The sequence below is a fragment of the Rhinoraja longicauda genome, chromosome 6 (assembly GCF_053455715.1).
Source record: "Rhinoraja longicauda isolate Sanriku21f chromosome 6, sRhiLon1.1, whole genome shotgun sequence".
NCBI lineage: Eukaryota > Metazoa > Chordata > Chondrichthyes > Rajiformes > Arhynchobatidae > Rhinoraja > Rhinoraja longicauda.
In genome coordinates, this window is record NC_135958.1 from 81,561,644 (window position 1) to 81,589,508 (window position 27,865).

At 48.8% G+C, this 27,865-nt stretch overlaps 1 protein-coding gene across 3 annotated transcripts; it reads left to right on the plus strand.

Annotated features, from left to right (window-relative positions):
* The first annotated feature begins 187 nt into the window (after window positions 1-187).
* Window positions 188-27,550, plus strand: luc7l3 (LUC7-like 3 pre-mRNA splicing factor). 3 transcript variants are annotated; one of them, XR_013547419.1, is made up of 12 exons: window positions 188-339; window positions 4,057-4,123; window positions 15,524-15,563; window positions 15,700-15,847; window positions 16,399-16,473; window positions 18,009-18,113; window positions 18,202-18,363; window positions 19,697-19,983; window positions 20,999-21,165; window positions 21,631-21,830; window positions 22,434-22,575; window positions 26,989-27,550. XR_013547419.1 is itself a non-coding variant. In XM_078401507.1 (11 exons), exons 1-10 carry the CDS (start codon window positions 241-243, stop codon window positions 21,795-21,797), a joined length of 1,317 nt encoding a protein of 438 aa, XP_078257633.1. In that variant the 5' UTR covers window positions 188-240; the 3' UTR covers window positions 21,798-21,830; window positions 26,989-27,550. The 3 variants fall into 3 exon arrangements, 2 of the variants coding, with proteins under 2 accessions (XP_078257633.1, XP_078257634.1); XM_078401507.1 differs by lacking the exon at window positions 22,434-22,575; XM_078401508.1 differs by lacking the exon at window positions 22,434-22,575 and having other exon boundaries at window positions 19,700-19,983.
* The last annotated feature ends 315 nt before the right edge of the window (window positions 27,551-27,865 follow it).

Genomic DNA, 27,865 nt, shown 5'->3' on the forward strand with positions numbered 1-27,865 from the left:
AGGGTGCCGCGGGGCAGGCCGGGACTTCGGAGGACCACGCGCGGGGCAGGCCGGGACGTCGGAGGACCACGCGCGGGGCAGGCCGGGACGTCGGAGGACCACGCGCGGGGCAGGCCGGGACGGCGGAGGACCACGCGCGGGGTAGGCCGGGACAGTGGAGGACCGCGCTCGCGGGGCAGTGTGGGACGGGTTTGCGCCGGCGCCATTTTGCGGAGCGCGGGCGCGGGGCGAGGGGCGACGATGTTGTCGAACGCGCAGCTGCTGGACGAGCTGATGGGCCGCGACCGCAACCTGGCCCCGGACGAGAAGCGGCAGAACGTCCGCTGGGACGACGACAGCGTGAGTCCGCGGCCTGGCGGTGGCCTGGTCTGGCGGGGACGGGGCGCGGGTGCCGAGCGTGCGGCCCATGGTCCAGGGCCCGGTCCGGAGCCGGGGCCCGCGTTACAGGAGGGCCGGGGTGGAGTGGCGAGAGGGCCCCGCGGGATCTCTGGCCTCGGGCGGGGACGGTCACCCCGAGGGAAGTAGTCGCTGCCCGGAGCCGGTGGTCCGAGGGCCCCGGACCAGGCACTTGACCTTTCTGGGGCAGGCGTCTGTCCGGCCCAACCTCACTGCGCTGCGCTGCCGGCCGCGGGCTCCAGACAGCCGCAACGCTCGGCAAATCCACCGGGAATGAGAGGAAAGTAAACTTCCTGTCGCAGAGCGCGTTCATTCATAAATCCAGCGGCGTCCCGAGCCTTAAGTTCAGACGAGTCTCTGATTATTATTTTTTTTACAAATTTTTGAAATAGCCCTTTGAGATCAGTAACCTTTCATCACACTGTTCTTGAAAGGTGGTTGATCTGATTTCTCTCTCCACGGATGTTGCTTGTCACAAGAGTCATGAATAAGCTACCAGCCCCTCTCGCCTACTGCAGTTAAAGTTTATTACTGATCACTTCCCTCATCCTCCTGAAACTGCCTCATCTTGATTTTGAATGACTTGATCTCCACACACAAGCTGGCCACGGCAAGCATTCTGTGACCACACATTCGAGCCTTCTCTGTTTTTGGTTTGACTGCATTTTTGTCTTTTGATCATGGTGAACTTTACTTTTAGCATTTAGAGTAATCCCGGTGAATAATTGGCAATACTGAAAGGGCATGCTATGCTAGTGTGAGCAACGGAGGCATGTAACATTTTCTGACCAGCATTGAGTTTTCAATTTGATCTGTGGTCACTTCACTTTGTCTTTAGCTTGCTGTTTGTGGCTTCAAGGAATTAATCCTTGGGCTTTAGTAGGTAGACTCCAGTGAATAAAAGTTACTGTTTTGGAAAATTCTGAGTTGTAATGCGCATCTCGGGTACGAAGCGAATTCCTGGCACAAATCCACCCAAAACTTCATCCTCAACATTGATGGTCTCCCAGTATCCACCTCACCTCACATCCGGAATCTTGGAATCATCCTTGATCAAACCCTCTCCTTCGACAAACACATCAAACACATCACAAAGACAGCCTTCTTCCACCTCAAAAACATTGCCCGTCTCCGTCCATCCCTCTCCTCCACAGCTGCAGAAACCCTCATCCACGCCTTCATCACCTCCCGTCTGGACTACTGCAACAGCCTCCTCTATGGCGCACCCTCAAAAATCATCAATAAACTTCAATACATTCAAAACTCCGCTGCCCGTCTACTCACACACACCTCGATCCGTGACCATATCACCCCCGTCCTTTATAAACTCCACTGGCTCCCCATCCCCCAGAGAATCCAGTACAAAATCCTCCTCATAACCTACAAAGCCCTCCATAACCTGGCCCCATCCTACCTGACCGACCTCCTCCACAGGCACACTCCCACCTGCACCCTCCGCTCTGCCGCTGCCAATCTATCCCTCCACATCCGGACTAAACTCAGATCCTGGGGGGACAGGGCTTTCTCCATCGCTGCTCCCACCCTATGGAACTCACTACCCCAAACCGTTAGAGACTCCCCCACACTCACCACATTCAAAACATCGCTGAAGTCTCACCTGTTCAGCACTGCCTTCAACCACTGAAGGTCACCTCACCTACTGTCTCCTTTCTCTGTTCATTTATTTATTTACTTATTTATCTATTTATTAATTTCCCTATGTTCTCAAAATCTCTGTAAAGCGTCTTTGAGTATATGAAAAGCGCTATATAAATAAAATGTATTATTATTATTATTATTAACATATATAAAGATTGTTGGGCTGGGTGCAGTATCAAACCAACATCTGCAGTTCTTTCCTACACAGCTTAAAGGAGAGTTGGTTTATGGGAATGAAGCAGACTGAACTTCTCTCTGTTTCTGTGGGTTTAGGGGCTTGGATCACTGTTTAATATAAGAGGCTGGACAGGTGAGAGGAATTTATTTTTGATTCAATGTCTCAAATCTTTGGAACTCATGGAGTGCTGGGAGCAGAGCCTTTGAAGACATTCAAGATAGAGACAAATACTGGATAGGCAGAGGGTGAAGGATTATCGTGGGGACACAAGTGCAAAGGCACGGTCGCATGAGCTAGAGACAGACACAGCATGCTGGAGTAACTCAGCAGGTCAGGCAGCATCTCTGGAGAGAAGGAATGGGTGACATTTCGGGTCGAGCCCCTTTAGACTGATGTCAGGGTAGAGGGAGGTATATAGATAAGGTAATGTTAGGTGTGAAAACAGGACAAAGGGGATGGAGATCAAGGACAATGTAGAATAGATCATTGTTAGCTCGGAGAAGGTAACAACAAAGCAAACAGAGATAAAATGTAGTCGGAGACAGACTGGTCGGAGAACTGGGAAGGGGGAGGGATGGAGAGGGAGGGAAAGCTGGGTAAATCAATGTTCATACAGTTAGATAAGTCAATGTTCATACAGCTGGGGTGTAAGCTGCCCAATCAAAATAGATGCTCTTCCTCCAATTTGCACTGGGCCTCACTCTGACAAAGGAGGTGGCCCAGGACATAAAGGTCAGTGTGGGAATGGGAGCGAGAGTTAGTGTTTAGCAACCAGGAGATCATGTAGGTTTAGGCAGACTGAGCGAGGGTGCTGAGCGAAACTGTCGCCGTGCCGAGCCCGCACTTGGTCTTGCTGATATATGGAGGGGTACGCCAGGGTCTGCTTACAGGGCAGTGTGGTTTCACAGGGCTGAGTGCTCTCCTCATTCATGTGTTTGTGATGTGAAGGGAGAAAACAAAAGGTGTTGTTTGGAGCACTGCAGTCGTCAGTGTTGGGTTACTTATCATTGATTTTGAAGGTGTTTTCAAATTTTATTTACCCATTCCCACCTTTCTTTGTAAGAGGCCATTCAACCCATCTGGTCTGTGTTGGCCCAGAGTAATTCTAAATGTCTCATTTCCGTGTAACATATTGTTTATTAGATACGCCTATCAATTCCTCGAATTCTGCTAACCACACCAGGTACATTGTTTGCGGGTAATTATCTCACTAGTTTCCCTGGAACAGGTGAGAGGATAGCAGAGCTTGCAAGGGAACATGCAAACTCCACCCAGACCGCACCAAGGTCAGGATAGATCCTGTGATTGTTCTGTGGGGAAAGTGCCTTGGTGAGGTTATTGAATAACAGAATGTGCTCTGGGCAAATGGTCGTCCGAATCTGACGTATGTTGCTGGGGGCAGAGTGTTGGTGTCAGGCTCTGGCCATGTAGCGTGAAGCAGGCTGTGTTGGTTTACAGTCAGGAACAAAGGGACTGGCTGACTAACCTAACCCGGGGCGATTACACATTCTTTCCTTCGCATTCTAGCCCGGGCGATCCACCTTCTGAATTTCTGTTGCTGCTTGGGCTCCTGGACCAGCTGGTTGTGTGGTTTGTGCGCTGGCTGATGCTGCCACAGGTGCCAGCTGCCATGGCTGGAGTATTTTCCACAAGGACCTTGCCTGGCACCTTGCTCTACCGTTCAGTTATTGAACTGCAATTATTTCTCACTTTGGACCCGGTAGCACCCGTGAAATTGCACAAAGTGCAAGTAGTCGGACAGAGTTATGGGAGAGATCGGGCGATTGAATGCAAACTTACCGAGCCATGTCTTGTCTTTACAGGTGTGTAAATACTTCCTCTGTGGATTCTGTCCGGCCGAGTTATTTACTAATACACGCTCTGATCTGGGTAAGATTGCTTCTTTTGGTGACTCACAATGCTGTTTAATACTGTGGGAAGTGCATGTACCTGAGTAGCCATTTAAATCGAGCAGAGTGGGACGGTCCTGCAGTGGGAGTTGGTACCACCTTGGGTAATGTGCAGTCAGCTCTGGGGTTACCGACCGGGTGTTTGAGAGGTGGTCCTACTGTCTGTGAGACTGTGCTGACATTCACGGCGTTTGACCATCTGCCAGCCCCTGCTCTCTGGGTTTGTGTGCAGCAATTCTCTGTGTTTTGTGGCCGCTCTCAGGTTTCAGGCTGGGGATGTTTCCCTGGGGAGCGGTGGGTGGGTGGGGGTGTCCCCTGGGGAGCGGTGGGTGGGTGGCTGGGGATGTCCCCTGGGGAGCGGTGGGTGGGTGGCTGGGGATGTTTCCTGGGGAGCGGTGGGTGGGGGTGTTCCCTGGGGAGCGGTGGGTGGGTGGGTGGCTGCGGATGTTCCCTGGGCAGCGGTGGGTGGGTGGGTGGCTGGGGATGTTCCCTGGGCAGCGGTGGGTATTTTGGGAACGACGCAGGCGTTCCCGTTTCAGGCCAAGAAAAGGGGAATTTTTTTTTTGTGTGCGAGGGGGTGCGGGCGGGGTGGAGTGGAGGCAGAATAACAATATCCACAGTGCCAAAATGCACGTTGTTTGGTCTGAAGCGGTTGTACATAACCAACAACTAAGTGAGGTTGAGATTGGATCAGCTGTGATCTTGTTGGGGGGGGGGAAGGATGGGCATTATTCCACTGGCCTGGTGCGGAGAATTCCAGCGTCTCAGCAGCTCTCCCCTCAGTGTGAACTGACCAGCCACTTGTTTCAACTGTACTCCCACCTTGACTTGTCCATCCAACAACATAATCTGTCAATGACAATGCTTAGAATCATAGTGATACAGTGTGGAAACAGGTCCTTTGGCCCAACTTGCCCACATCGGCCAACATGTCCCAGCGACACTATTCCCACCTGCCTGCGCTTGGTCCATATCCCTCCAAACCTGTCCTATTCATGTACCTGTCTAACTGTCTCTAAAATGATAGGATAGTGTGGCAAGGGGATGGGAGCATGAGCAGAGAGACAGAGGGGTGTAAAATGAGGGTAGAAGCAATAGGTAGCAAGGTGAAAAGTAAAAGTGGCAGGCAGACAAATCCAGGGCAAAAATCAAAAAGGGCCACTTTTCAACATAATTATGTAAGGAAAAACAAGCCTGAAGGCTTTGTGTCTCAATGCAAGGAGCATTTGTAATAAGGTGGATGAGTTGAATGTGCAGATAGTTATTAATGAATATGATATAGTTGGGATTAGGAGACATGGCTCCAGGGTGACCAAGGCTGGAAACTGAACATCCAAGGATATTCAATATTCAGGAGGGATAGACAGAAAGGAAAAGGAGGTGGAGTAGTGTTGCTGGTTAGAGAGGAGATTAACGCAATAGAAAGGAAGGACATTAGCTTGGAGGATGTGGAATCGATATGGGTAGAGCTGCGAAACACTAAGGGGCAGAAAACGCTAGTGGGAGTTGTGTACAGGCCACCTAACAGTAGTAGTAGAGTTGGGGATGGCATCAAACAGGAAATTAGAAATGTGTGCAACAAAGGTAAAACAGTTATAATGGGTGAATTCAATCTACATATAGATTGGGTGAATCAAATTGGCAGAGGTGCTGAGGAAGAGGATTTCTTGGAATGTATACGGGATAGTTTTCTAAACCAACATGTAGAGGAACCAACGAGAGAGCAGGCTATTCTAGACTAGGTATTGAGTAATGAGGAAGGGTTAGTTAGCAGTCTTGATGTGCGTGGCCCCTTGGGCAAGAGTGACCATAATATGGTTGAGTTCTTCATTAGGATGGAGAGTGACTTAGTTAATTCAGAAACAATGGTTCTGAACTTAAAGAAAGGTAACTTTGAGGGCATAAGATGTGAATTGGCCAAGATAGACTGACAATTGATTCTTAAAGGGTTGACGGTGGATATGCAATGGAAGACATTTATAGACCGCATGGATGAACTACAACAATTGTTCATCCCAGTTTGGCAAAAGAATAAATCAGGGAAGGTAGTGCATCCGTGGCTAACAAGGGAGATTAGGGATAGTATCAAAACAAAAGATGAAGTGTACAAATTAGCAAGAAAAAGCAGCCTACCAGAGGACTGGGAGAAATTCAGAGTCCAGCAGAGGAGGACAAAGGGCTTAATTAGGAAAGGGAAAATAGATTATGAAAGAAAACTGGCAGGGAACATAAAAACTGACTGCAAAAGCTTTTATAGATATGTGAAGAGAAAAAGATTAGTTAAAACAAATGTAGGTCCCTTGCAGTCAGAAACAGGTGAATTGATCATGGGGAACAAGGACATGGCAGACCAATTGAATAACTACTTTGGTTCTGTCTTCACTAAGGAAGACATAAATAATCTGCCGGAAATAGCAGGGGACCGGGGGTCAAATGAGATGGAGGAACTGAGTGAAATCCAGGTTAGTCGGGAAGTGGTGTTAGGTAAATTGAATGGATTAAAGGCCGATAAATCTCCAGGGCCAGATAGGCTGTATCCCAGAGTGCTTAAGGAGGTAGCCCCTGAAATAGTGGATGCATTAGTGATAATTTTTCAAAACTCTTTAGATTCTGGAGTAGTTCCTGAGGATTGGAGGGTAGCTAATGTAACCCCACTTTTCAAAAAGGGAGGGAGAGAGAAAACGGGGAATTATAGACCAGTTAGTCTAACATCGGTAGTGGGGAAAATGCTAGAGTCAGTTATTAAAGATGGGATAGCAGCACATTTGGAAAGTGGTGAAATCATTGGACAAAGTCAGCATGGATTTATGAAAGGTAAATCATGTCTGACGAATCTTATAGAATTTTTCGAGGATGTAACTAGTAGAGTGGATAAGGGAGAACCAGTGGATGTGTTATATCTGGACTTCCAGAAGGCGTTCGACAAGGTCCCACATAAGAGATTAGTATGCAAACTTAAAGCACACGGTATTGTGGGTTTAGTATTGATGTGGATAGAGAACTGGCTGGCAGACAGGAAGCAAAGAGTAGGAATAAACGGGTCCTTTTCAGAATGGCAGGCAGTGACTAGTGGGGTACCGCAAGACTCAGTGCTGGGACCCCAGCTGTTTACAATATATTATTAATGATTTGGACGAGGGAATTGAATGCAACATCTCCACGTTTGCAGATGACACGAAGCTGGGGGGCAGTGTTAGCTGTGAGGAGGACGCTAGGAGGCTGCAACGTGACTTGGATAGGTTAGGTGAGTGGGCAAATGCACGGCAGATGCAGTATAATGTGGATAAATGTAAGGTTATCAACTTTGGTAGCAAGAACAGGAAAGCAGACTATTACCTGAATGGTGGCCGATTAGGCGAAGGGGAGATGCAACGAGACCTGGGTGTCGTGGTACACCAGTCATTGAAAGTAGGCATGCAGGTGCAGCAGGCAGTGAAGAAAGCGAATGGTATGTTGGCATTCATAGCGAGGGGATTTGAGTATAGGAGCAGGGAGGTTCTGCTGCAGTTGTACAGGGCATTGGTGAGATCACACCTGGAGTATTGCGTACAGTTTTGGTCTCCTAATCTGAGGAAAGACATTCTTGCCATAGAGGGAGTACAGAGAAGGTTCACCAGATTGATTCCTGGGATGGCAGGACTTTCATATGAAGAAAGACTGGATAGACTCGGCTTGTACTCGCTGGAATTTAGAAGATTGAGGGGGGATCTTATAGAAACGTACAAAATTCTTAAGGGGTTGGCCAGGCTGGATGCAGGAAGATTGTTCCCGATGTTGGGGAAGTCCAGAACAAGGGGTCACAGTTTAAGGATAAGGGGGAAATCTTTTAGGACCGAGATGAGAAAGTTTTTTTTCACACAGAGTGGTGAATCTGTGGAATTCTCTGCCACAGAAGGTAGTTGAGGCCAGTTCATTGGCTATATTTAAGAGGGAGTTAGATGTGGCCCTTGTGGCTAAAGGGATCAGGGGATATGGAGAGAAGGCAGGTACGGGATACTGAGTTGGATGATCAGCCATGATCATATTGAATGGCGGTGCAGGCTCGAAGGGCCGAATGGCCTACTCCTGCACCTATTTTCTATGTTTCTATAGTCTCAGCCTCAACTACCTCCTCTGGCAGCTTGTTCCATACACCCACCACCCTCTGTGGGTATTCTAGACTGGGTATTGAGTAATGAGGAAGGGTTAGTTAGCAGTCTTGATGTGCGTGGCCCCTTGGGCAAGAGTGACCATAATATGGTTGAGTTCTTCATTAGGATGGAGAGTGACTTAGTTAATTCAGAAACAATGGTTCTGAACTTAAAGAAAGGTAACTTTGAGGGCATAAGATGTGAATTGGCCAAGATAGACTGACAATTGATTCTTAAAGGGTTGACGGTGGATATGCAATGGAAGACATTTATAGACCGCATGGATGAACTACAACAATTGTTCATCCCAGTTTGGCAAAAGAATAAATCAGGGAAGGTAGTGCATCCGTGGCTAACAAGGGAGATTAGGGATAGTATCAAAACAAAAGATGAAGTGTACAAATTAGCAAGAAAAAGCAGCCTACCAGAGGACTGGGAGAAATTCAGAGTCCAGCAGAGGAGGACAAAGGGCTTAATTAGGAAAGGGAAAATAGATTATGAAAGAAAACTGGCAGGGAACATAAAGACTGACTGCAAAAGCTTTTATAGATATGTGAAGAGAAAAAGATTAGTTAAAACAAATGTAGGTCCCTTGCAGTCAGAAACAGGTGAATTGATCATGGGGAACAAGGACATGGCAGACCAATTGAATAACTACTTTGGTTCTGTCTTCACTAAGGAAGACATAAATAATCTGCCGGAAATAGCAGGGGACCGGGGGTCAAATGAGATGGAGGAACTGAGTGAAATCCAGGTTAGTCGGGAAGTGGTGTTAGGTAAATTGAATGGATTAAAGGCCGATAAATCTCCAGGGCCAGATAGGCTGTATCCCAGAGTGCTTAAGGAGGTAGCCCCAGAAATAGTGGATGCATTAGTGATAATTTTTCAAAACTCTTTAGATTCTGGAGTAGTTCCTGAGGATTGGAGGGTAGCTAATGTAACCCCACTTTTCAAAAAGGGAGGGAGAGAGAAAACGGGGAATTATAGACCAGTTAGTCTAACATCGGTAGTGGGGAAAATGCTAGAGTCAGTTATTAAAGATGGGATAGCAGCACATTTGGAAAGTGGTGAAATCATTGGACAAAGTCAGCATGGATTTATGAAAGGTAAATCATGTCTGACGAATCTTATAGAATTTTTCGAGGATGTAACTAGTAGAGTGGATAAGGGAGAACCAGTGGATGTGTTATATCTGGACTTCCAGAAGGCGTTCGACAAGGTCCCACATAAGAGATTAGTATGCAAACTTAAAGTACACGGTATTGTGGGTTTAGTATTGATGTGGATAGAGAACTGGCTGGCAGACAGGAAGCAAAGAGTAGGAATAAACGGGTCCTTTTCAGAATGGCAGGCAGTGACTAGTGGGGTACCGCAAGACTCAGTGCTGGGACCCCAGCTGTTTACAATATATTATTAATGATTTGGACGAGGGAATTGAATGCAACATCTCCACGTTTGCAGATGACACGAAGCTGGGGGGCAGTGTTAGCTGTGAGGAGGACGCTAGGAGGCTGCAACGTGACTTGGATAGGTTAGGTGAGTGGGCAAATGCACGGCAGATGCAGTATAATGTGGATAAATGTAAGGTTATCAACTTTGGTAGCAAGAACAGGAAAGCAGACTATTACCTGAATGGTGGCCGATTAGGCGAAGGGGAGATGCAACGAGACCTGGGTGTCGTGGTACACCAGTCATTGAAAGTAGGCATGCAGGTGCAGCAGGCAGTGAAGAAAGCGAATGGTATGTTGGCATTCATAGCGAGGGGATTTGAGTATAGGAGCAGGGAGGTTCTGCTGCAGTTGTACAGGGCATTGGTGAGACCACACCTGGAGTATTGCGTACAGTTTTGGTCTCCTAATCTGAGGAAAGACATTCTTGCCATAGAGGGAGTACAGAGAAGGTTCACCAGATTGATTCCTGGGATGGCAGGACTTTCATATGAAGAAAGACTGGATAGACTCGGCTTGTACTCGCTGGAATTTAGAAGATTGAGGGGGGATCTTATAGAAACGTACAAAATTCTTAAGGGGTTGGCCAGGCTGGATGCAGGAAGATTGTTCCCGATGTTGGGGAAGTCCAGAACAAGGGGTCACAGTTTAAGGATAAGGGGGAAATCTTTTAGGACCGAGATGAGAAAGTTTTTTTTCACACAGAGTGGTGAATCTGTGGAATTCTCTGCCACAGAAGGTAGTTGAGGCCAGTTCATTGGCTATATTTAAGAGGGAGTTAGATGTGGCCCTTGTGGCTAAAGGGATCAGGGGATATGGAGAGAAGGCAGGTACGGGATACTGAGTTGGATGATCAGCCATGATCATATTGAATGGCGGTGCAGGCTCGAAGGGCCGAATGGCCTACTCCTGCACCTATTTTCTATGTTTCTATAGTCTCAGCCTCAACTACCTCCTCTGGCAGCTTGTTCCTTACACCCACCACCCTCTGTGGGTATTCTAGACTGGGTATTGAGTAATGAGGAAGGGTTAGTTAGCAGTCTTGATGTGCGTGGCCCCTTGGGCAAGAGTGACCATAATATGGTTGAGTTCTTCATTAGGATGGAGAGTGACTTAGTTCAGAAACAATGGTTCTGAACTTAAAGAAAGGTAACTTTGAGGGCATAAGATGTGAATTGGCCAAGATAGACTGACAATTGATTCTTAAAGGGTTGACGGTGGATATGCAATGGAAGACATTTATAGACCGCATGGATGAACTACAACAATTGTTCATCCCAGTTTGGCAAAAGAATAAATCAGGGAAGGTATTGCATCCGTGGCTAACAAGGGAGATTAGGGATAGTATCAAAACAAAAGATGAAGCGTACAAATTAGCAAGAAAAAGCAGCCTACCAGAGGACTGGGAGAAATTCAGAGTCCAGCAGAGGAGGACAAAGGGCTTAATTAGGAAAGGGAAAATAGATTATGAAAGAAAACTGGCAGGGAACATAAAGACTGACTGCAAAAGCTTTTATAGATATGTGAAGAGAAAAAGATTAGTTAAAACAAATGTAGGTCCCTTGCAGTCAGAAACAGGTGAATTGATCATGGGGAACAAGGACATGGCAGACCAATTGAATAACTACTTTGGTTCTGTCTTCACTAAGGAAGACATAAATAATCTGCCGGAAATAGCAGGGGACCGGGGGTCAAATGAGATGGAGGAACTGAGTGAAATCCAGGTTAGTCAGGAAGTGGTGTTAGGTAAATTGAATGGATTAAAGGCCGATAAATCTCCAGGGCCAGATAGGCTGTATCCCAGAGTGCTTAAGGAGGTAGCCCCAGAAATAGTGGATGCATTAGTGATAATTTTTCAAAACTCTTTAGATTCTGGAGTAGTTCCTGAGGATTGGAGGGTAGCTAATGTAACCCCACTTTTCAAAATGGGAGGGAGAGAGAAAACAGGGAATTACAGACCAGTTAGTCTAACATCGGTAGTGGGGAAAATGCTAGAGTCAGTTATTAAAGATGGGATAGCAGCACATTTGAAAAGTGGTGAAATCATTAGACAAAGTCAGCATGGATTTATGAAAGGTAAATCATGTCTGACGAATCTTATAGAATTTTTCGAGGATGTAACTAGTAGAGTGGATAAGGGAGAACCAGTCGATGTGTTATATCTGGACTTCCAGAAGGCGTTCGACAAGGTCCCACATAAGAGATTAGTATGCAAACTTAAAGCACACGGTATTGTGGGTTCAGTATTGATGTGGATAGAGAACTGGCTGGCAGACAGGAAGCAAAGAGTAGGAATAAACGGGTCCTTTTCAGAATGGCAGGCAGTGACTAATGGGGTACCGCAAGACTCAGTGCTGGGACCCCAGCTGTTTACAATATATTATTAATGATTTGGACGAGGGAATTGAATGCAACATCTCCACGTTTGCAGATGACACGAAGCTGGGGGGCAGTGTTAGCTGTGAGGAGGACGCTAGGAGGCTGCAACGTGACTTGGATAGGTTAGGTGAGTGGGCAAATGCACGGCAGATGCAGTATAATGTGGATAAATGTAAGGTTATCAACTTTGGTAGCAAGAACAGGAAAGCAGACTATTACCTGAATGGTGGCCGATTAGGCGAAGGGGAGATGCAACGAGACCTGGGTGTCGTGGTACACCAGTCATTGAAAGTAGGCATGCAGGTGCAGCAGGCAGTGAAGAAAGCGAATGGTATGTTGGCATTCATAGCGAGGGGATTTGAGTATAGGAGCAGGGAGGTTCTGCTGCAGTTGTACAGGGCATTGGTGAGACCACACCTGGAGTATTGCGTACAGTTTTGGTCTCCTAATCTGAGGAAAGACATTCTTGCCATAGAGGGAGTACAGAGAAGGTTCACCAGATTGATTCCTGGGATGGCAGGACTTTCATATGAAGAAAGACTGGATAGACTCGGCTTGTACTCGCTGGAATTTAGAAGATTGAGGGGGGATCTTATAGAAACTTACAAAATTCTTAAGGGGTTGGACAGGCTGGATGCAGGAAGATTGTTCCCGATGTTGGGGAAGTCCAGAACAAGGGGTCACAGTTTAAGGATAAGGGGGAAATCTTTTAGGACCGAGATGAGAAAGTTTTTTTTCACACAGAGAGTGGTGAATCTGTGGAATTCTCTGCCACAGAAGGTAGTTGAGGCCAGTTCATTGGCTATATTTAAGAGGGAGTTAGATGTGGCCCTTGTGGCTAAAGGGATCAGGGGATATGGAGAGAAGGCAGGTACGGGATACTGAGTTGGATGATCAGCCATGATCATATTGAATGGCGGTGCAGGCTCGAAGGGCCGAATGGCCTACTCCTGCACCTATTTTCTATGTTTCTATAGTCTCAGCCTCAACTACCTCCTCTGGCAGCTTGTTCCATACACCCACCACCCTCTGTGTGAAAAAGTTACCCCTCGGTTTCCTATTAAATCTCTTCCCCTTCACCTTGAAACTATGTCCTCTGGTCCTCGATTTCCCTACTCTGGGCAAGAGACTCTGCAACTACCCGATCTACTCCTCTCATGATTTTGTACACCTCTATAAGATCCCCCCTCATCCTCCTGCGCTCCATGGAATAGAGAACCAACCTCTCCCTATAGCTCACACCCTCTAGTCCTGGCAACATCCTCGTAAATCTGTTCTGAACCCTTTCAAGCTTGACAATATCTTTCCTATAACATGGTGCCCAGTTCTGAACACAATATTCTCAATGCGGTCTCAACAACGTCTTGTACAACTGCAACATGACCTCCCAACCTCTGTACTCATTACTCTGACTGATGAAGGCCAAAATGTCAAAAGCCTTTTTGACCACCTTATCTACCTTTGACTGAACCATCAAGGAACCATGAACCTGTACTCCTAGATCCCTCTGCTCGATGACACTACCCAGAGGCCTGCCTTTACTGTGTAGGTCCTGCCCTCGTTCGACGTTCCAAAATGCAACACCTCACACTTCTCTGTATTAAGTTCCATTTTTCCAAATGTTTAGGACATTTACCATTTCTCATTGTAGGGCAGCCCTTCACCTGATGATTAAACTGACTTTGATGTATGCTCTTTTCCAGTCCCATCACTTTTCCACCTAGGTCAATGTCCTTTCCACCCCCATCAGAGCACATTTTATGTGGTGAAGGGTTTGTGTGTCTCCTTGTCAATCGCTGTGTGAAACTGGATTTGCTGCATCCATTGTTCTCTGTTCCCAGGTCTGTAACTCTGCTGGCTGTGTTGCCTCCTAGCAGCAATTCAGTCAGGCTGACAAGAAGTTAATAGCCGGTTTTACTCCTGAACAAAGGGTTCCCTGTTTACTTTTCCATCATGGTTGTAATCAAGGGGCTTGTTTCAGTCAAGTTTCCAAGAGGCAGTGGCGAAGCTGTAGACTTCGGGTGAGGTGGAGCTGGAGACTGAAGGTGTATCAACCAGGATGTGCGAGTAATGTGATCCCCAAATAATGTATGTAGCGACAGCGGGAGGGGGGAGCTTCACTTCACTTGTTGGAATTGAATATTAGTGCTTTGAGGGTTGACGTAAATTCAACAGACAATAGATTCTCATTGTTTCATTATTATTGAGTAATAGAACAGTTGGTTAGTTGATTCTGTGTTCATTACTCTAACATTTGTTTCCTTGTATTTGTGAAACTCAGCATTTCTGCTTTTCAACTTCCTGCTATGTCCCTGTCGTCCATCACCGCCATTCCCTAATCTCTCTTGCCTTTGTCTTCCTCCTGCCCAGTGTTTGAGTGGTGTAACGTTTGTGGTAACTCTGGGGGCAGTGGCGTTTGCTGGGAGTGCGACTGATTGAAGTCGTGGCCGATGTGCTCCTGGACTAGTCCAAGATAACATCAACTGTTTAGACAATAGACAATAGGTGCAGGAGTAGGCCATTCGGCCCTTTGAGCCAGCACCGCCATTCAATGTGATCATGGCTGATTATTCTCAATCAGTACCCCGTTCCTGCATTCTCCCCATACCCCCTGACTCCGCTATCCTTAAGAGCTCTATCTAGCTCTCTCTTGAATGTATTCAGAGAATTGGCCTCCACTGCCCTCTGAGGCAGAGAATTCCACAGATTCACAACTCTCTGACTAAAAAAGTTTTTCCCCATCTCTGTTCTAAATGGCCTACCCCTTATTCTTAAACTGTGGCCCCTAGTTCTGGACTCCCCCAACATTGGGAACATGTTTCCTGCCTCTAACATGTCCAACCCCTTAATAATCTTATACGTTTCGATAAGATCCCCTCTCATCCTTCTAAATTCCAGTGTATACAAACCTAGTCGCTCCAGTCTTTCAACATATGACAGTCCCGCCATTCCGGGAATTAACCTAGTAAACCTACGCTGCACGCCCTCAATAGCAAGAATATCCTTCCTCAAATTTGGAGACCAAAACTGCACACAGTACTCCAGGTGCGGTCTCACTATGGCCCTGTACAACTGCAGAAGGACCTCTTTGCTCCTATACTCAACTCCTCTTGTTACGAAGGCCAACATTCCATTGGCTTTCTTCACTGCCTGCTGTACCTGCATGCTTCCTTTCAGCGACTGATGCACTAAGACACCCAGATCACGTTGTACGTCCCCTTTTCCTAACTTGACACCATTCAAATAATAATCTGCCTTCCTATTCTTACCACCAAAGTGGATAACCTCACACTTATCCACATTAAACTGCATCTGCCATGCATCCGACCACTCACACAACCTGTCCAAGTCACCCTGCAACCTCATAGCATCTTCCTCACAGTTCACACTACCAGTTTACTGATTCTTATTTCCCTCCACCAGGTCCTTGTGAGAAGATCCATGATGACAACCTGCGGAAGTAGTAAGTACCTGACTGTGCGGGGTTGGGCCAGCTTTGGCAGCAGGTCGACTACACGTGTCATTGTTTCCCTTCTCTCTCTCTCTCTCTCTCTCTCTCTTTCTCTCTCTCTCTCTCTCTCTCTCTCTCTCTCTCTCAGTTACGAGAAGAGCTCGCGATTCATGAAGGTGGGCTACGAGAAGGATTTCCTGCGCTACCTCCAGAACCTGATGGCGGACGTGGAGAGGAGGATCCGTCGTGGGCACGCCCGGCTCGCTCTGTCACAGACCACCACCACCGGGACCACGGTGAGAGGGGACGGGGGTAACCACTCTGTGGGAGGGGTGGGCATGTCTGAGTAGTGCCGTCCGAGGCCACCATCTCCAGGACCATGGCGTTGTTGTGTTGGAGGGAGGTGAGGGGGTTGTTGTGTGGAAGGGAGGTGAGGGGGTTGTGTTGGAGGGAGGTGAGGGGGTTGTGTTGGAGGGAGGTAAGGGGGTTGTTGTGTTGGAGGGAGGTGAGGGGGTTGTGTTGGAGGGAGGTGAGGGGGTTGTGTTGGAGGGAGGTGAGGGGGTTGTGTTGGAGGGAGGTGAGGGGTTGTGTTGGAGGGAGGTGAGGGGGTTGTGTTGGAGGGAGGTGAGGGGGTTGTGTTGGAGGGAGGTGAGGGGGTTGTGTTGGAGGGAGGTGAGGGGGTTGTGTTGGAGGGAGGTGAGGGGGTTGTGTTGGAGGGAGGTGCGGGGGTTGTGTTGGAGGGAGGTGCGGGGGTTGTGTTGGAGGGAGGTGAGGGGGCAACAATGTGGGGCTGTAGGAACATGCTGGGGTGCTGTTGATGTTGGTAATTGTGATCTTTGTTTTGCAGACTGGAGGTCCTGTGAGTAAAAATGAAGAAAAGGGTCAGGTCCTGACAGAGAAGATAGAGGAGCTCTTGGAACAGGTAAGGGTTTGAATCGTTGTTGTCTAATGCAGTGCAGGATTTGTATTTTCTGGGCTTTATTGCAGATTTATGTGTTAAGTTGCTCAGCGGGAAGTGGCTAAAGCCTTTGGGTTAGACCTGCCTGGGCTGCCGGTGTCATGGCCGCTATGCTTATTAGCTTCTGAACAAAGTTCTGGAACTCCACACAACCAACTATCCCACTGTGTTGCAGCAGTTCTTCGGTGTTTCGCGTGTAATTGGCTGATATTTTCTGTCCTACCCACGGGAGTCGGTGACCAGGGGGTCAGACACAAAAAACTGGAGTAACTCAATGGGACTGGCAGCATCTCTGGAGAGAAGGAATGTGTGACATTTTGGGTCGAGACCCTTCTTCAGACTAGTTCAGGAACACCTTGACACCAAGGTGCTTGTAGTTAAACTCCTGACTTGAATCATCCCACGTGGAGGCTGGTTTTAGGCTTTTGAACGGTCCTTCCAGCAGCTAGAGTACTGTGCAATTTGTCCTTCCATCAGCTAGAGTACTGTGCAATTTACCCCTTGTCCATTGTTGACATAGGACTTTTGTCTCTGGAACTGGTGCAGAGGGAGTACAGAGAAGGTTTACCAGATTGATCCCTGGGATGGCAGGACTTTCATATGAAGAAAGACTGGATAGACTAGGCTTATACTCACTGGAATTTAGAAGACTGAGGGGGGATCTTATAGAAACATATAAAATTCTTAAGGGGTAGGAGAGGCTAGATGCGGGAAGATTGTTCCCGATGTTGGGGAAGTCCAGAACCAGGGGTCACAGCTTAAGGATAAGGGGGAAGTCTTTTAGGACCGAGATGAGAAAACATTTCTTCACACAGAGAGTGGTGAGTCTGTGGAATTCTCTGCCACAGAAGGTAGTTGAGGCCAGTTCATTGGCTATATTTAAGAGGGAGTTAGATGTGGCCCTTGTGGCTAAAGGGGTCAGGGGGTATGGAGAGAAGGCAGGTACAGGTTACTGAGCTGGATGATTAGCCATGATCATATTGAATGGTGGTGCAGGCTCGAAGGGCCGAATGGCCTACTCCTGCACCTATTTTCTATGTTTCTATGCTACAATGCTCAGAACGACATTCTTCCACTTGGTCTTTACCTTCGCTCTACCAGTTTAGAGGTACAGCGCAGAAACAGGCCCTTCGTCCAACGAGTCCGCACCGACCAGCGATCCCTGCACATTAACACGACCCTACACACACTAGGGACAATTTTACATTTATGCCAAGCCAATTAACCTACAAATCTGTGCGTCTTGGGAGTGTGGGAGGAAACCAAAGATGTTGGAGAAAATCCACGCAGGTCACGGGGAGAACGTGTAAACACCGTACAGACAAGCACCCGTAGTCCGAATTGAACCCGGGTCTCTGACGCTGTAAGGCAGTAGCTCTAACGCTCTGCCAACGTACTTGAGTTTGCCTTGATTGTATTTGTGTATAATGTTATCTGGTTTGGATGGCATGCAAGAGATGTTGACAATGAAGCTAACGCTGGGATGTGCTTGTGTGCAGATTGAGGAGTTGGGTTCGGAGGGGAAGGTTGAGGAGGCCCAGGGGATGATGAAGCTGGTGGAGCAGCTGAAGGATGAGCGTGAACTGTTGCGGTCTGCCAGCTCGGTGAGTCTCCCTTCGCTTCTTCTCCATCTTTCACCCGCTCGCAGCCCTGTACGTCTGTCTCTTAACCAAAACACCAATGATCCTGCAGACCATCGAGAGCTTTGCGGCACAGGAGAAGCAGATGGAAGTGTGCGAGGTGTGTGGTGCCTTTCTCATCGTGGGCGATGCCCAGTCCAGGGTCGACGATCACTTAATGGGGAAACAGCACATGGGATACGCCAAGATCAAAGCCACGGTGGAAGAACTGAAGGTGGGTGTGGGAATGTGTTACTGATGGGGCCGGTCGGCACGGCCTTGCCAAAATAACAGAGGTTGAAAGGGTTACTCGCACCGTCTGCATGAACTAAGTCTTCAAGGCTTTGAGTGAAGAAATTGAAAAAATGATCTAATAGAGATGCTGAAAGAAGGTGAAGGTGTTTTCTTGCGGTCTTGTGTTGGTACAGTGTGTTATGTGCATATATTACCGTGTGTTTAGTTCAGAGATTCTGACCGTTCGGCCCACTGCCCATGTTGACCATCGATCACCAGCTCACCCCACCTTCACATCCACTCACGTATATACTGGGGAAACGTTGAGGCCAATTAACATACAAACCGGCACCAAAGCAGAATCGTCGATGGTGCGGGGCTGGAAACTGGACGTGTCCTGAGCTAATCCTGCTGCCACCACCATCTATTGTACAAGGGATGGCTCCCACTGATTGTCGCCAGAAGCTTGCGTCCTTTTCAGGACGGATGATGACAGTGATGTAACATTTGAAACATGGATGATGGACATGAAAGAAGAAGGCCTACAAACTGCCACACCTTATGGATGTCAAACTGCCACACCTTATGGATGTCAAACTGCCACACCTTATGGATGTCAAACTGCCACACCTTATGGATGTCAAACTGCCACACCTTATGGATGTCAAAGGGAGAACGTGCAGACAGACAGACAGGCAGACAGGCAGGCAGACAGACAGACAGACAGACAGACAGACAGACAGACAGACAGACAGACAGACAGACAGACTGCACCGAAGGTCAGGATCGCACCTGAGTTTAGTTTAGAGGTACGACGTGGGAACATGCCCTTCGGCCCTCTACCTCTACGCCACCTGCTGTCCCACTGTGCTGACTATTTGGTGTGGGAGATTATTTAGCTTGTATTCTAGGCAAGTGTGATAAGCGTGACTGGCATGAGGGCACGTGTGTGTAGTTTGTGTTGCTGATGCCAGGAGCCTTGGTGAGCCTGTGTTCCTGGTGTGAGTGGAGTTGAGTGAGCGTTACTGATTGCAGTGTTCACCGTGTTACTGGAGGTGGGGTTATTCAGCCGGTGGTACGGGCCGGGCTGACCAGAGAATGCTGGTGCTGTGCCATGCAGGGCTGAGTCCCCATGTGTGGGAGTGTGGGGCATTTACATGTGTGGGGGACCCTTGTGTGGGGCATTTACATGTGTGGGGGACCCCTGTGTGGGGCATTTACATGTGTGGGACCCCCCTGTGTGGGGCATTTACATGTGTGGGGGACTGCGTGAAGCCTCTGGAGGTGTGTGGGGCTCGTGTTGGATGTGTATTTAGTGGGTTATTTTTGTCCAGGAGACTGTTCGGAAGAAAACCGAAGAACCAGAACGTGATGACAAATTAAAACGGGAGAGGGAAGAGCGGGAGATCGAGCGGGAACGAGAGCGTGAGGAGCGGGAGAAGAAACGTCGTCGGGAGGAGGAGGAGGAGAAAGAGAAGGAGAGGGAGAGAGAGGCACGGCGCCAGAGGAGCCACTCACGGAACCGCCATTCCCACTCCAGCCGCGCGTCCGAGAGGAGGCGTAGCCGGTCGCGAGACCGCAAGCGTTCCCGCAGCAAGGACCGGGAGAAGAAACGTAGCAGGTAGGTTGTGGGGCCAGAGTGAGCCGCGGTGGTCCTGGGGAGCCCACCCGCTCCCAGTCTAGCCCGTCGCTGACCTGTCCTGTCCCCCTTCTCCATGGCACCGACACGCCTCCCTGATGGGGGGTAATGGGCCGGGTTGTGGGGCCCTCCTCAATAACCAGGTGGTGGGTGACGTGCCATCCAACGTTTGCTAGGCATCATTAGCCATCGTATCCAGTGCTCCTGTACTCTGGGGCCTCCGAGCTATTGCATTCCACCCCCAGACTGGGCAGCAGCTTCCTCTGCTCTGGCCATTGCTGTCTTCTGTTTCTTCTCTCTCACTCGCCTGGTTCCACTGCTCAGTCCCCCCTGCAGTGTTCAGTATTTTCCTACAGTGCCACCAGTGTGTGGATGGCGTGGGCCGGCCAGCTACAGGGAGAGGGTAGGCTGGGTGCAAGGAGCAGTCCCTCCTATGGAGAGTTTGCATCAAATGCATTAAAACATGGAGTAAGACCTTGTGCCCTGTCCGCACTGACCCACCTTGATATAATCAACCTTCCCTGGTTCAGAATACTCTCTCACAAACAATGCCTTGCGATGTTTAAATCTTTATTCTTGGGTCCCTTTGTTCTGTGCCCCTCCCTTAACTGGCCTGTGGCCCATCACACCAGAGATTCCTGCATTCCTCCCTTACTGGTGCTGCATGTCCCTGATCTCAATCGTCCCACATTTGGCTGGCTGCAGATACTTCAATTCTGGATTCCCTCTTCCCCATTGAGGTTCTCATCAGCCTAACACGTCCTTGCTGTCAGGCTTTGTTGCTGATGCATCTGTGTCGACCTGGAACGTTCTTCTGGGTGGACACAAGATGCTGGAGTAACTCAGCGGGTCAGGCAGCATCTCTGGAGAGAAGGAATGGGTGGCTATTCGGGTCGAGACCCTTCAGACTGAACGTTCCTCTGCATGGTCATGGTGTGTGGATGTTGGGCTCTTGTTTCTTTGAACGTTTTGTTCACTGTAACTTCCTGCACAAAAGGGGAGATGACCGGCGGAGCAGGGAGAGATCGGAGAGGAGCAGAGACCGGTCAGAGCGGAAACACAGGTCCCGGAGCAGAGATCACCGCAGGTCATGGAGTCGGGAAACCAAGTCTCATAAACACAGAAGCCGGAGCAGAGAGAGGGAGCGGAGGTCAAAGGACAAAGGTATGGAGCCACTGCTGGCCTGTTCCAGCTGCATGTTTCCCTGTAACCACGTGCCAACCCTGCCTGGTCCCCTGAGTACTAGGTCCCTTGTTAAACTGGACACCTGTGAAGCAGAGAGCAGCAACTCTGGTGTTTCTGGTGCTCTTTGGTGGGTAGAATGAGAAGCAATGTTGATTTAAGTCCTTTATGGCAGAGTGTATGAGATCACAGGGGCATGCAGTGTAGACATGGGCAGGCTATAAAACTGGGTATGACAGGGTGCAGCAAACATTTCCTGAATACGACGTAGGATTTGTGCACCAAAGTTAGACGGGAAAAGCTGGGCAGATTTGCTGCAGGTGTGTGGCTGTTCAGTGTCTCAGTGGGATGTTTGAGGATTGGGGGCCACTAGAGACTCCTGTCAGACACTTGTCATACCACAATGCTTCCTGGTTTCTACGCTGAACCTTTAACACTGTGTTGCAGAGAGGAGAGACTCTGATGAGGTGAGGAAGAACAGCCGCAAGTCGAGTCAGACGGACAGAGAGGGTGCAGTGACCCGGGCACAGTCCATGGAGGTGGATATTGCCAAAGGCGAGGTCAATGGCAGAGAGGAAGACCTAAAATCTGAAGGTGACACTCAGTCCAATTAAAACTGATCTGATTTGACCTCAGATCAGGCCAAGGTAAGTGTGGCTTCTGTGTCTCTCGGTTAGTTTGCCGTTTCTTTTTGTTCACTTTAGCAGTGCAGTGTAAGTATTGCAGCTGAAGATGGAGAGACTAAGCCACAAACCCCCTGAAGGTATACTTTATAACCTGCCGAGCGACGAGGACAGACTAGTCTGGGCAGAGTAAGAGGCAAATCATGCGTGTTGGAGACTGTAGGTACTTACTTTACAAACTCTGCATATTGTATTTGTAACGCACCGAAACCTAGGCACCATTTCTGTTCCTTTGTGGATCCTGCTAATGACAATGAATGGGATTGTGTTTTTAAACTAAGCATTTTATAAAATCTGTCAAATTTGGGGAATTGGTTGGATTGTGTGGGTTTGGTTACTCTGAAGTGTAATCAGTTTAATAAGTTTAGAGTTCGTAAACATTTGGCAGAGAATGAGTGTTTTTTTTGCTGTTTCTGTAACTGCATCTAAGGCATATTTGAAAGATTTTTTTTTAGTTTAACCAATCTGTTAATGTCACGGATGTTGCAGTAGACTTTTTTGTTTTTTTTTGTTTTTTAAAACAATCTGCCTTGCACTCTAATGGAGTCTTTCTGTAACTCGAGCCAGTAGCTTGGATTGATGGAAGTGTAGGGTTTATGACTAAGTGAACCTGAGAACCAAATGTCACACTGCGCTGGTCTTGTGAGTCGCCCTGAAAGCAAATTAAAAAGCAAGGAGTCAGTGAATGAATTGCAGGTACACATGCCAGGTACACACCTTTTCTACCCACCTCCATGTTTGAATGTTTTTGCCTGTTGTCTTTTCGATGAAATCTTTTTTAAAGCTTGCTATTTCGTATTGTATTTACTGACCATGTTACTACAGGATTTAAATATTCATTTCCTGTCACCATAATGTTTTGTTGAAATTGTGGAATTGTTTCTGTGCCGATATGTTACAGAATTCTTTTCAAATTGCAGGGGATGAGAGTTTTCAAGAATTAACTTTACTTTTCACATAATATTTTTAAAAAGCATATGAAAAGTTGTAGCAGCCTTCTGTTTCCAAGCAGTACATTACAGGCCCTAGCACAGAGGTACGAATTCTGCATTCTATACTCCCGCCTCCCCTGCCCTCACCCCCCGTTGACAAAGCTCTTCATCTGTTGATGCCCTGCTTCAGATGAGGAGGTTGTTTATTTTAAATATTAAATAATGACTTGTAGTGACTGGTTACAACTAAGGAAACGTCAATATTAATTCTTTGCTTGTGATCAGCTTCCTTCTGATGGGGAAGGATGTTGTATGTCGGTGCCAGCCATTGAGGTAAACAGTAAAGCAGCACTGACTCCAGACGCACCTGAACCAAGCAGGCCTAGTGACAGCCCAGTGACCCCATATCTGTGGCCTTGTTGCATGGACAAGCCCCCAAGCCCGCAAACTATACGGGTCACGAGGCACCATTCCTCTCCTAATGACCTTGCCTGTGCCCCTGAGCTCATGCCCTCGATCTTATCTGCCCTCCCTGTTAAACCTGCTCTGGCCACTGACGCCTCTTTAAAGAAACATTTCTGGCACCAGTTGGAAGCTGAACCTGCACCTGTATTTCAGGCAGGTTTACTTGCTCATGCCTTTCGTTCACCTCAGTCACACAGCTCCTGAAGTAACTCTTTGAAAGCTGGCCTGTCCCTCCTATGAATGATCGCTGGGGGTTCAGACTCTACCCCCACGCTAAGGTCACTCCTCGGGAGCAACACAAGGTGTGGGTCACTCAATCCACAGTGAAGCTGGTACAACGCTGGCATTCCCACAGCACTGCCTAACGTGTGTGTGGCAGCTGCCACTGATGGTCATCACTGTGCTTCCACCTTCCTCCGCCCATTCAACCCCTCATTGGTGTGTGTTTAAAGGACAGTCCCGTTGCTATTTTGGGTCTTGTAGCTCGGTGGCTGCCGTGTGCCCCAGAGCACTCAAATGTATTTTTGGTTGGGCACTGTTGTAATGTACCGAATACAATTTGTACACAGCCATGAATGGTCCTGTGGTAAATGGCAGGGTGATCTGCCTGGGATGATGAAGGGGGTAGATATCGCCAGTCACTGGTGGACCCTAACACAGAGGCACTGGGTCAGAGGTGTAACAATTCATCTCTGGTGTGGCCTATCATATCATATCATATCATATATATACAGCCGGAAACAGGCCTTTTCGGCCCTCCAAGTCCGCGCCGCCCAGCGATCCCCGCACATTAACACTATCCTACACCCACTAGGGACAATTTTTACATTTACCCAGCCAATTAACCTACATACCTGTACGTCTTTGGAGTGTGGGAGGAAACCGAAGATCTCGGAGAAAACCCACGCAGGTCACGGGGAGAACGTACAAACTCCTTACAGTGCAGCACCCGTAGTCAGGATCGAACCTGAGTTTCCGGCGCTGCATTCGCTGTAAAGCAGCAACTCTACCGCTGCGCTACCGTGCCGCCCTGTGGTGGTACACTGCAGGATTGGCCCTGGGCTGTGGTGGTACACTGCAGGGGTTGGCCCTGGGCTGTGGTGGTACACTGCGGGGTTGGCCCTGGGCTGTGGTGGTACACTGCAGGGTTGGCCCTGGGCTGTGGGCTGTGGCGGTACACTGCAGGGTTGGCCCTGGGCTGTGGGCTGTGGCGGTACACTACAGGGTTGGTCCTGGGCTGTGGCGGTACACTACAGGGTTGGCCCTGGGCTGTGGGCTGTGGCGGTACACTACAGGGTTGGCCCTGGGCTGTGGGCTGTGGCGGTACACTACAGGGTTGGCCCTGGGCTGTGGGCTGTGGCGGTACACTACAGGGTTGGCCCTGGGCTGTGGGCTGTGGCGGTACACTACAGGGTTGGCCCTGGGCTGTGGCGGTACACTACAGGGTTGGTCCTGGGCTGTGGTGGTACACTACAGGGTTGGCCCTGGGCTGTGGGCTATGGCGGTACACTACAGGGTTGGTCCTGGGCTGTGGCGGTACACTACAGGGTTGGCCCTGGGCTGTGGCGGTACACTACAGGGTTGGCCCTGGCCTGTGGCAGTACACTACAGGGTTGGTCCTGGGCTGTGGTGGTACACTACAGGGTTGGCCCTGGGCTGTGGCGGTACACTACAGGGTTGGCCCTGGCCTGTGGCAGTACACTGCAGGGTTGGCCCTGGCCCTGGGCTGTGGGCTGTGGCGGTACACTACAGGGTTGGCCCTGGGCTGTGGCGGTACACTACAGGGTTGGTCCTGGGCTGTGGTGGTACACTACAGGGTTGGCCCTGGGCTGTGGGCTGTGGCGGTACACTACAGGGTTGGCCCTGGGCTGTGGCGGTACACTACAGGGTTGGCCCTGGGCTGTGGCGGTACACTACAGGGTTGGCCCTGGGCTGTGGCGGTACACTACAGGGTTGGCCCTGGGCTGTGGCGGTACACTACAGGGTTGGCCCTGGGCTGTGGCGGTACACTACAGGGTTGGCCCTGGCCTGTGGCAGTACACTGCAGGGTTGGCCCTGGGCTGTGGCCTGTGGTGGTACACTACAGGGTTGGCCCTGGCCTGTGGCAGTACACTGCAGGGTTGGCCCTGGGCTGTGGCCGTACACTGCAGGGTTGGCCCTGGCCTGTGGTGGTACACTGCAGGGTTGGCCCTGGGCTGTGGCCTGTGGCGGTACACTGCAGGGTTGGCCCTGGCCTGTGGGCTGTGGCGGTACACTGCAGGGTTGGCCCTGGCCTGTGGGCTGTGGCGGTACACTGCAGGGTTGGCCCTGGCTTGTGGCCTGTGGTGGTACACTGCAGTGTTGGCCCTGGGCTGTGGCCTGTGGTGGTACACTGCAGTGTTGGCGCTGGGCTGTGGCGGTACACTGCAGGGTTGGCCCTGGGCTGTGGCGGTACACTGCAGGGTTGGTCCTGGGCTGTGGTGGTACACTGCAGTGTTGGCGCTGGGCTGTGGCGGTACACTGCAGGGTTGGTCCTGGGCTGTGGGCTGTGGCGGTACACTGCAGGGTTGGTCCTGGGCTGTGGCCTGCTGACTCACTCTGCAAGCTGGCCCATCGGAGTTTGGGGTGGGCAGTAATTGTTGGCTTTGTCTGCAAACTGCAGCCAGCTGAGACCCATCACACCCTCTGATGCTTGGGGAGCTGCCTGTGGTTGTAATCCACCTCATCATCACTTTGGTTAGTTATAATTCTTTGTGCTAATCCCTTACAACACTGGAAGCCACTGGGCCTTCCAGCATTAGGTTTTATTCCATTGATAGTGCCCAGGTAGGCAATAACATGAAGATTCCTTGTTTTGTTGGGAGGACATTTTTAAATCCTTTCCACTGTCTTAAAGCTGGGAGAAAAATAGCAATAAATATTATTAATGCAATTCTTTACCTTTGGGACTTGGGCACAGTTGTATTAGACTTGTTCGCAGGGGGTGGCTGGTGAAATTGTCAGAGAAAAACAGTGCTTTAAATTGGAGTAATTGATGGTTTTGTGGTGGAAAAGGTGTTGGGTTTAGCAGCTGGGGTGGGGGGGCTGTGGAAGATGGTGGGAGTGGGGAAGATTTGTGGCTGATACTAACTCAATGGGCTGAATGGCAGTGCCACACTATTCTTCATTCCCAACCTGCCTCACATTCTCACGGGACAATGTTTGGAGCTGTAACCAAGGTAAACATTGACATGTTGAGGAAGTTGTAATTAAGCACTTATCTGTGTGCTGTCATCCATGGCCACACATCAAGGGCAGCTTTCCAGTAAAGAATTAATATTGACATGTGGGAAAATCGAATGTGTGGAGAAAATGTGAAGTTATTGCCCTTGCCCCATTTGTGTTGTGATAAATTGGTTGACAACTCTGTGCTGTCTGTCATTAAATGACACAGATACTGTAGAGGTGGGCTCTTTACACTAAGAAAGGGTGGTTGACAACTCTATGCTGTCTGTCATTAAATGACACCGATACTGTGGAGGTGGGCTCTTTACACTGAAAGGGTTTCCTTTTCTAGGTTAGAGCTGTAGCCAGTCGTTAGCAGAAACCCCAGAAGAGGAGATCTGTGTAGGGCAGTAGGAAGTCACCAAGAGGTACTTGCTTGCCTTTTGCCTTTTTTAAAACAAAAACTGGTTGTATCTGCTGACAGACGAGTGGTCTATTTCCGCGGTTCTAATTGCATGCTGTTGAATCTTTCATCTCCGTAGGAGTGGCCATTTTGAAGACGTCAAGGAATCGGGTGAAGATTTGACTCCCTGTTCCGAAGGCTCTGCCCAGTTAAAACAAGGTGAAAGAAAGCTGTGTAGTGGTGTAGAGGGGGAGAGAAATTGTAATTTTTAAGCAAAAAAGACAAAGTCTTGAAATGAATTTGTATGTTTAGTTGCCCTGAGGAGTTCCCATTTCTTGTGCTTGCAACACTTCACTGATAGTGAGCTTGAGTCCTGTCCTTAACTACAAATGTCAGGCTAAAGTGAGCAGCCCAACCCATGTGACCTGCATATGTACCCAAAGGTTTTCCTTGACGTTTAAGTTTGTAGAAACTGCTCTCTGTAAATAACAGGCAGATTGAGTTATTTAGAGCTGTTCTGATTGAGGCTGATCTCTATCTTTTTGCTCCTGTGGCCACCATTTTCCTTTTGGTTTTCATAGTGCTAGCTGCAGCCTCCCTTTCCCAGCCAAACTGCGAGGATGTGTTGAGAATTTCCCCTAACCTGCTGTTCCTGTATTTTGAAAATGGTTGCTGTAATTTGCAAATTTTAGTGTCAACTATGAATAAATCTTTTTTCAGTAAACATTCCCCCAAGTGGCGTCTACTTGTTTTCTGATGTGTTTGTTTGAAACTGTTCTAGAGTAAGGAAGTTTGATTCTATCCGTAACTGGATTAGGTATTTGAGGTCACTCACACTAAACTGGCTTCAATATCTGCCTCTTTCATTGAGGGTAAATTGCACTTGTCGGGATTAAATGCTCTACACAGCATTGTCTGATCTGTCCTGTTAACTTTAGAGAAGTCTATTATCTATTGAGAATCTTCCTCATTCCACAATATGTTTGTGTCATCCATAAATTTGTATCTGCTGTATT

Coding starts and splice junctions, on each gene's coding strand:
- luc7l3 (XM_078401507.1), top strand. CDS start 241: ATGTTGTCGAACGCGCAGCTGCTGGACGAGCTGATGGGCCGCGACCGC. Junction 4,124..15,523: donor TAATACACGCTCTGATCTGG/GTAAGATTGCTT, acceptor TCCCTCCACCAG/GTCCTTGTGAGAAGATCCAT. Junction 15,564..15,699: donor GATGACAACCTGCGGAAGTA/GTAAGTACCTGA, acceptor TCTCTCTCTCAG/TTACGAGAAGAGCTCGCGAT.